Raw genomic sequence first — 9932 nt, 5'->3', positions numbered from 1 at the left:
TAAGAAATGTTGATGTTGGGAAAATCTGGTTTATCGCTTTTTAACTTACTAAAAAAAAAAAAAAAAAAAAAAAGGTTTCTATAATAAACAAATGAATGGAATTACGTTGATATTTCCTACATTCACCATTTAATCAAGGCTATATGGAACTTTTGAAAATCAATTGAATCCATATAACAAAACCATTGTCTAGATGTAATATATCAATCACCAAAACTATATATAATGTACCTTTTAACTATTTAGAGTTAAACTTTTTAGAACAAAACACTTCTCAAGATGTGCGCACAAAATAAATTATAATAACAATAAAATAAAAATATTCTACCACCAAAACTATGCATAATCTACCCTAATCATCATCCACTATTCCAAACATTTTACTTTTCTTTTCTTTTTGAATCTTGAAGCATGTGGATTTAACCCATGAACACTTTTAGCCACTTTTGTACAATGTATATGACAGTCATCTAAATGGGAAATTTACTTTTTTAACCCTTGACCTACTAAGTAATACTATCAAGGGTTGACCAGGTTCAGTCATACCAAATTGATGTCCATTGGGTAGCTACCAAGAACTCTCAAAAATGTTGCAAACTCCTACCAGAAAATAAATTTTTTCTATCAATGTGCTTGTAAAAAATAGAAAATAAAACTTGTGCATTTTTAAACAATTTCACCTTTAAATGCTTAAGGGCATTTTGGGCATTGTAGTCAGCCATCGATGCTTCAAAATCACAATAGAAGAGATAGTCGAAATGCCTGTATATTAAATTCACAAATAACTTGTCATAATTAGCAAATACATAATCTTCATAATGTTCTTATGCATATTATATTGGTTATATATATATATATATATATATATATATATATATATATATATATATATATATATATATATATATATATATATATATATATATAATTTGAATAGTTTTAACTAGCACTTAATTTATGCATATATTGTCATAAAACTTACTTCAAACCATCATTGTTTACAAGAGGTCGTTTCCGCTGCGGACGACTTTCCATCTGATCACATGAATAAGTGGTACAAGAATTTTGGTTTTACATTAGGGGCAAAAACGACATTTTGACATTATGAAAAGCATATGACATGAATATAACCTTGGTGAGATTAATATCTCTCATAGAAAAAACAGCAAGTGCCTTGTAAAGCATACCGGGACCCTCATCCAAGGAAAAAACTATGCTCGTCTGCATTAAATTTTAATAAAAAAATTAAATGATTATATCAAAAATACCTTTTTTTATTTATTTATTTATTTTAATTGTGCTTGTGGATATCACTCACTTTGAAGGGCCTATCTGTGCCTGGAATAATCGGATCTCTAGCCAGCATGAGAAATCGAGTGATATTGTCTGAATCATCCTGGAAAATCAACAGATGAGTATGAGGAGGGCATTTATGTCTTTTACATAAATCTTCTTTCTAATCTAGGGCTATTTCAACAGAAGAGGATGAGGAGGGCATTTATGTCTTTTACACAAACACTATTTTTTGCAGATGAGGGCATTTCTAGGGCTATTTTCAAAGTTGAGATGAGGAGGGCATTTACATCATTTGCAAAAACATGAGATCTAATCCACCTTTTGGGTGTCAGAAAAAGTTTGAATCTTTGTCTCATTCACATTAGTTTCAGTCTTAGTCCAATCCACACGAAAACACAGTACAACTTATTCTGTCATGTCAGGTATCTAGACCTGTATGTCTTGAGCTAGAACAGTCAAATCATATATCCTGGCAGCACCAACACTCGCAACTGCTCCTGTGTCTCTGAGTTTGTGTTGAGCAACAAACTGAAACACACATCAACAATTGAATCATCAATAATAATTCTATTCAATGCCTAAATCAATAAAACGATAAACTACCTTATGCTTTTCTATATTTTCTCCTAAAATGACAAAGTTGCAATCTTTGATCCACAAGAAGATGTCTTCTTAAGAGTATTTGAGATATAAGACTCAAAATCACACATTTTTATTAAACTATGTGAACCCTAAACCCTAATTAATACCCTCAAAATCTTGCAAATAATTGCTCCATAAGGTGTGATTTACCTGTGCAGCACCAGCTGTATCATCTACAGCTTCCCTGACCACTTTTAGCCTTGTTAATGTGTGCTCACACTGTGCAAGAGCCTGGAAATAAGTGTAACACATCTTTATAAAAAAAAAAAAAAAAGTAAAGCTAAACATAAAGAAGAATTGAGATGAAGAACATTGAGCATACCTGTGGATGACTGAGAACCCTTTTAAGATCTTCAATTTTGACATCATGATTGGCTAACAAACAGTGTCTAACAGAGAGTTGCACCTCTCCAACAATATGTAACCTGTGTCGAAGTAATAGATCATAGTTTCTATGGATGCTACCTCCAAGAGAATTCTCAATTGGCAAAACTGCCCTGTCAGCAATCCAGTTTTCAACTGCCTGAATCCAAAATTTTGTGAGATTCATGGTGCAAGATATAGATATAGAGTGAAGGTATGATCATGATCAGTGATGTTGAATTCTCACCTGAAATGCAATATCAAATTGCTCACATGGGACAGTTTCACAATTTGGGTAAGCTTTTTCTGCTGCAGATTCACTGTATGCTCCACTAACACCCTTCACAATGAATATTGTTTAATAAGTATATGTGAATTGTAAATGTAGGGTTATGTTTATTTTGTAACTAAATCATGAAGCTAAAGCAACAACCAAGTATACAATCTCATGCCTGGTATGCTACTCGGATTCCAGATCCATCCTTGAAGGAACCGGTGAGATCGGTTGTAGTCAAAGGCCCTGCAATTTTCTCAAACAGATTAATGGCTATGGTTCAAAATTCATATGATATATGTTATAATTGCTTTTAATCTGAAACCCAATGCATTTGTTAGAAGATGAAGTAGAGCAAGATGAATTCAAGTTTAACAATTCCAATTGCTAACCTAGATTTTCAATCTCCTAGACACTTAGATGAATGTTGATGCTTAGTGAGAGATGTTTACATGTATATTTCATCGAGAAGTTATAGTTCAAGATTCCTTGAAAAACATTTTCGGATCAATTCAGACAGATTATCGACCAAATCGATAACATGAAATACTAGCAATACTTACTCAGTCGGTCATCTAAAATCAAGGAAGAACAAAAGTTTAAAATTCAACCAGTTTGCTTCAGAAGGAAGCAATAATAATATCTACTTACTTTTATTTTGCGAACGAGAATTCGTAGAAGCAGCTCCAATCTCAGAACAACATGTTATTTTAGATATCCGTCGGTGAGCTTGATTTGTTCTCTGGATTGAAATTCTGGTGGTGATTACTTTTATTTTACATAGAGAGTTTTTTGTGGAAGGTGGATGACAAGAGGAACTTATCGAAGCTCCTTGAAGTTTTGCTGCCATGGCGCTTGAATTTTGAGAATAATCTCACACAAACTCGCAGTCGCAGCAGGGGAAACGGAAGGTGGTGGTCTGTGCTTAACCGGCGTTTTCCTTTGGATGCCGGTGACGTTTTCTCTAGTGAGCCGTGGTGACAGTTTAACGGGGGTTAAGGGAGGACGCCGGAGGGAGGGTCATTTTCAAACGGGTCAAGTTGTGAGCAATTTGACCCGAACCAGTACTAAAACATCAAAAGTCACTAAAATATCAAAAACGTGAGATTGTTAAATGACCACACAACTATCTCTTTTTTACTTGTATTAAGAATAAGAAATCATCATCACTTTGGCAAAAATGATTCTATGAAATTTTGGATTTTGTTGTTTACGAAATTAAGATTTTAGGGTTTAGAAAGTCCTTGCTAAATTAAAATTTGAGGAAGAAAGCATTAAAAAAAACCTTATTTCCTTATCAATTTTAATGTTTGGAATCAATTAGAAAATTAAATATGTTTATAACTTGAGATGGATTGGAATTGATTTTTTTACCAGATTGTTGTCCTCTGTCTTGGCTTTATTTTAGGATAAAAAAATAGCTTAATTGGTTAAGAATTCACCAACTTACACAACTTTAAACATGGGCTATTAGAGCTGTTCGCTTTTTTTCTGCATTTTGTAAAATTTTATCCCCGCTTTGAACAACCATAAATTCTTCATATGATTTCGGAACGAGCTGATTTTTTCCCAGTTTGTAGTCTTCTATCTTGACTACATGCTAGACTCAATAATCAGCTTAACTTATTAAGATTTGGATGTGTTATACAGCATTAAACAGGGCCTATTACTGCTGTTTTTACTATTTCAGCTTTTTTTTAGAATTTTTGCCTAACTTTGAAAAGCCATAGAATCATCATACGACCTCATAATGGGCTGATTTTTTTCCCATATTGTAGTACTATATCTTGGATACATGTTAGGCTCGAAAAACAGCTTAATTGATTAAGATTTGGCTGAGTTATACAACCCTAAATAGGCTTAATTGATTAAGATTTGGCTGAGTTATACAACCCTAAATAGGGGTTGTAAGGTGGTTGTAATCTATTTCAGCATTTTCTTAACTTTTTTGTCCAACTTTGAACCACCATAAAATCTTCATACGTGATCAATATGAGCTGATTTTTGTCCCGAATTGTACTCCTCTATCTTGGCTACATGTTAGGCTAAAAAAATGTTAATTGATCAAGATTTGGCTGACTTATACAGCCCTAAACATGGGCTGTTAAAATTGTTAAAAACTATTTCATCATTTTGTAAACTTTTTGACCAACTTTGAAGCACCATAAAATCTTCATACGAGATCAGAATGAGGCAATTTTTTTTCCAGATTGTAGTTGTCTATCTTGTCTATGTATGTGGCTCAAAAAAAAGTTTATTGGTTTAGTTATTGTTGAGTTATGAAGCTTTAAATATGGGTTGTTAGGATTGTTGAATTATTTTTCAAGCATCTATTATCTAAATTTTTTTTGTAGGTAGGGCGAAGAAAACACACATGGACTACTCTAAAGTGGATGCAAAGTTGATTGAAGCATCATTGGAGTTACATGTATCCGAAAAATATGGTGGTGCTAACAACGGATTTAAACCTGAAAGGATAAAATATTTGTTACCTGGCAATGATTGTAGATGGTTCAATATCATGATTAGTCTATTTTAACTTATGGTTTTTTAGTTTTCGTGAATTGTAGTTGACTCTTTGTAAATTTTATATTGAACATAGACACATAGTTATGTTTTTTTAGTTCTAAGGAATATATATATATATATATATATATATATATATATATATATATATATATATATATATATATACTAGGGACGTCTAAGGCCATGCTAAGCACGAACCACGGAGGGTTCTTTGTAAAATTCTGCAAATCTTTCAACACGATAATTATTGGTGTATAGCATTTAAGTGTCAGACACGCAATACAGTTATAGTTGTTGAATGGAAAAATACCATACTTTCCTGATGAAATTTCCATTTCACAAGCATTAAGACTTAAGAGGCTGGAATCTGATTAAAATCTCTCTATTCTACATAATTGTTGAATGGAAAAGAAGCATCAATTTGCCAGATTAAAACACGCAGTTTAACTACTAAGCAGACAGATAGACAACATGAAGGAAATCACTACAATTTCTATTCGATTGTTCCAGTCTTGACATCTGAAATCTGAAATCAAAACAAAGATCAAAGAACTATATTGAACTTAGAATTTCCATAAACAAAAGGAACTGTTTTGATTTTTATCAAGTGTTATTAACAAATTTTGTTGCAATTTTCACAGAACAAAGTTGAAAATCCAAAAGCATTATAGACAATACCATAAAATCTGAATAAGTTAAATATCAAAAATGCTTTTAAAACATAACAAAGTAAAAGAATCTTATACGACCAAAACCAACATATTAATAGTTGCAACGATGATGACAGGTAAATTGGTGAATTTAGTTTTTAGATATTAGGAAATCATAGAAGAAACATGCCACCAAGGTTTCAACATAAGATGCCCATATTTCATCAGCAACCCAATGACCTAGTATTAGAATAAAAAAAACATCTCAAATAAATATTTAATCAAATAAAAGCATTTACAACTTTATTACAATTGTACGGAAAAAAAATTACCTTCGTCCATGCCTTATATATGCTTCCACATCGGCAAATTAAAGTCAATAATTCTATAATTCTAATTATTATAAAAAAAAAACTTAAAGTCATACTTTATAGACAACTCGTTAGCCGAGGGATCAATAGCTAATTAACGTTGCAACAAACAAAACTCCTCAACATTTCCATGTCAATTCTGAAATAAAAAACAGAACTAAAAGCAAAATCATAAAACATTTTTGTTATAAAGCACATAGCCTATGTCGGTAGGATTAAAGTACGTTCCTATTCTTGCAATTTTCCCAAAACATTATATGAATCTATGTGATATGTTTGATATACCAGAAGAAACATAGGAAAGCCGCTATACAAAACAAGTTGGTTTTAGAACATAATCATGAAACCATATTTGCATGACTCAAACTTAAAAATAAACAATTGAAAAGCCACGCACGCAACCAACCTTGAACTTTCCATCTAGATTATATTATAGACTGATAATCATTTTACTTTACAAAACATGTTTAAATAACTTATATGTTCAATAGAAAGGATGCATCCAACAAGAACCTAAACGGCGAAGACTAAATGGTGCAAAATATGTCAAACTTAAAAATGATACAAGCATTCTAGCGCCATTTAACACTACAAAAAACTTTTTTTAAATCACATAATTTCAACAAAAAAAAGTCAGCACCATAATCCACTGAAGAACGGAACTACAATTATGGAACAACAAATCCTAGAACTTATAGCTAACAATGTTATTTCTCGCATCTATATTTCATATATGCAATCAAATTGGGCTTTTGTGTGGAATAGAGAAGTGGAAAAACTCACTGCGTTCTATCTTCTCTAGATAGAGACAAAAAAGGAAGAGAAATATAGCTAAAAATGACAGATTAGTGACGAAAGAACATACCAAGCCCTGCATTTCGAAGCTTGCGTCAAATTCCTTCACCACCACCGAGAATAAAAATGCAAAAATATCAAATATTAGATCAAAATCAGTTAAAATTTAAAACGAAACAACCTATGAATAGAAACGGATGTAGACAGACAATCGACAATTCAAGTAAATCCTAATTGACTTGCCAGTTAAAATTGTTAATGCATAAGAGATGAAGATAAAAAATCGATGGGCATATAGACGTTGGAAGGGCTAGGGATGTTATAATACACAATCGATCAGCTTTCGGCATTGATGACAGAGGAGTGGTTGTAAGGAGTTAATAGAAGAAGATTCTTTCATGCGCCAACTTACTTCACCAAAGCACAATGAGATAAGGGGGAAGCGAAAAATTCTGTCCAAAACAAATGCCAAATGTGAATTAGTAACAAACACAAATTACACACCACAATTATCCCTAATAACAACACAATGAACAGTAAGAAAAGTAAATTAGAAAATTGTGTCAATATCGCCTGGAAAGGGATGCCCATTCAAACAACCGCAAGTCTCTAAGAGAGAAAGATGGCTCTTCTTCTGCGATACACACCATGAAGCTTCTTGGGGACTTTCCAGCTTATGAGAAACCAAAAAGAAACATCAAATGTTAAAAATAAAAGTAGAAAGTAAATGTAGAAATACAATGTCGATCAAACTGTAATTGGTATCATATTTTCTTGTATCTCCTCTTGACTGAACCATTTAATTGTTTGAAATCTAAATAAAAAACTAATGGAGACAAGGATGAAACAGAAGTAGTAAAAACTATTCAGAAGCTTCAGGGTGTAGTCTAAAACACCATCAAACGAAATCACAAAATTACTTTACCTCTATGATTAAAGAACGCATCGCTAGTTCCCTAATCACCGATCGAACTGTTCTTCAAACTTTAGCCAAGAGACCAAAAACCTAAAATTAAAGTAGAGATGCAAAAGATGACCAATTGCGGAAAAATGGATGGCAGATCGGTGTCTTCTTTGAAGTAGAGAAAAGAAAACGGGTAAGCAGTGAGAAACGAGAGAATGAAACGATCGAGAGAAAAGAATGTCGTGTATGGCGGTATATTTGGAAAGGAAAAAAGAGAAGTGGCCAGTTGTATTCTCTCTGGTATCGATGCACGTGGCCAGCTAGAATGAGACGGTGGCAAGGCTACATGCATGACTCACTAGTCTAAATTTTTTTTTTTTTGAACCGGCAAATCTAATCTAATCCTAAGCTAACAACACCTATTCCACCTATGTCCACGACGGAAATTGAACCCTCGACCTCAAAGAGGGAGGGCACCACCTGATACCGCTGGGCTACAAGCCCTTTGGTCACCAGTCTAAATGGAAGATGGAAACCGGAGGGAGAAAAACCATTGGCAAAACCTGGGGTGAAGAAAACAAATGGAGGCGGTGAGAGTGGATGAAGAGTGCCTTACACGCCAAAAAAAAAACCCTAAGTGAGATACACACAACCTCTTTGAGCGGTAAAATTCCAGAAAAACCATCCTTAATTCCACAAAAATAACCCCTTTATTCCACAGGCATCCATCTCATCCCACTTTTCTTAATTTTTAATGCACCGGCCTTATTTATATATATAAGATATTGGACATAGACACAAAGTTTTGTGATCTCTAAGTATTTTTTATGAATTTTTTTTTATTTTTAGGGTTTTTTAGGGTTTTTTTTTGTTTTCCAAATAACCCTTCTCTCTCTCTCTCTATATATATATATATATATATATATATATATACATATATATATATATATATATATATATATATATATATATATATATATATATATATATATATATATACATACATGGAAGGGTTATTTGGAAAACAAAAAAAACCCTAAAAATAAAAAAAATGCATAAAAAAATACTTAGAAATCATAAAACTTTTTTTTGAAATTTTTTTGAAAAAATCGTAGCTTTTTATACAAAATCGGTGAAAAAAATTTTGAAAAAAAAATTTACAAAAAAAAAATTGATTTTTATTTTATTTTTTTCAGTGAATTTTAACAAAAACCTACGATTTTTTATAAAAAAAATTTGTGATCTCTAAGTATTTTTTTATGCATTTTTATGATTTTTAGGGTTTTTTTTGTTTTTCATAAAACCTGTATATATATATATATATATATATATATATATATATATATATATATATATATATATATATATATATATATATATAGGAATGGTAGTTGTTACGAATATTAAATTTTACTTTTTGCATATCCTATATTGGATATAGTTTTTGAATAATATGATTTTCAGGTTTCGTTAAAATCTATTTGTAAGTTATTCCTTTATAGTAGAAACATGTTTTCCAATACAAGATAAGTATAAATTAATACTAATTTATTAGAAAATAAAGTATTTGGTAACGATTAATGTTAAAATGAAAATTTTAAAATATAAAAGATGCATATTATTAAAAGATATTGTCTGAAACAAGATAAAAAACTCTATTTCCATTTCTCTACTTAATACAACCAAACAAGAGAAATGATTCTCAGAAACATTTCTCTGGTGGATTCTTAGTTCTATCAAACAGTGGAATCAATTCTCTTTCTCCAGCTTAATTCTCTTTCTCTGCATTTCCATTCTCTGTTGTAATTCCATTTCTTTATACTAAACGCACCCTTAGGATAATGTTGTATACTTGTACTATATGGTATTAGGTCACATGACTTTGTATGGAAGGTAGTAAATGGTACCAAATTTAGGAATTTTTGTAAAAGTACATTTGGTGTGACAGTATATAATTAAGTAGCCATGACCATTTGATACATTATACGATTGACACGATATGAGTTTTTCATGTATAGGTTTTAAAAATCCATGTTTCATATCTATTCATGTCAACACAGATTTCAAATTCGTGTTTTGTGTCTTACATGTTTGAAACATGAATTTAT

The 9932-nt window shown here is 31.6% G+C and overlaps 1 protein-coding gene across 1 annotated transcript; it reads right to left on the bottom strand.

The window, feature by feature from the left end:
• Positions 1-228: 228 nt before the first annotated feature.
• Positions 229-3674, bottom strand: LOC145015774 (arogenate dehydratase 2-like). Its single transcript, XM_078974248.1, has 11 exons — positions 3227-3674; positions 2754-2821; positions 2549-2641; positions 2261-2461; positions 2089-2169; positions 1729-1824; positions 1319-1396; positions 1132-1221; positions 983-1035; positions 681-762; positions 229-600 (listed from the first exon to the last, which is right to left on the bottom strand). Exons 1-11 carry the CDS (start codon positions 3423-3425, stop codon positions 541-543), a joined length of 1101 nt encoding a protein of 366 aa, XP_078830374.1. The 5' UTR covers positions 3426-3674; the 3' UTR covers positions 229-540.
• Positions 3675-9932: the final 6258 nt, after the last annotated feature.

This window comes from Lactuca saligna, chromosome 9 (assembly GCF_052625555.1).
Source record: "Lactuca saligna cultivar CGN05327 chromosome 9, ASM5262555v1, whole genome shotgun sequence".
Classification (NCBI taxonomy): domain Eukaryota; kingdom Viridiplantae; phylum Streptophyta; class Magnoliopsida; order Asterales; family Asteraceae; genus Lactuca; species Lactuca saligna.
This window is presented reverse-complemented; position numbering and strand designations above follow the sequence as displayed.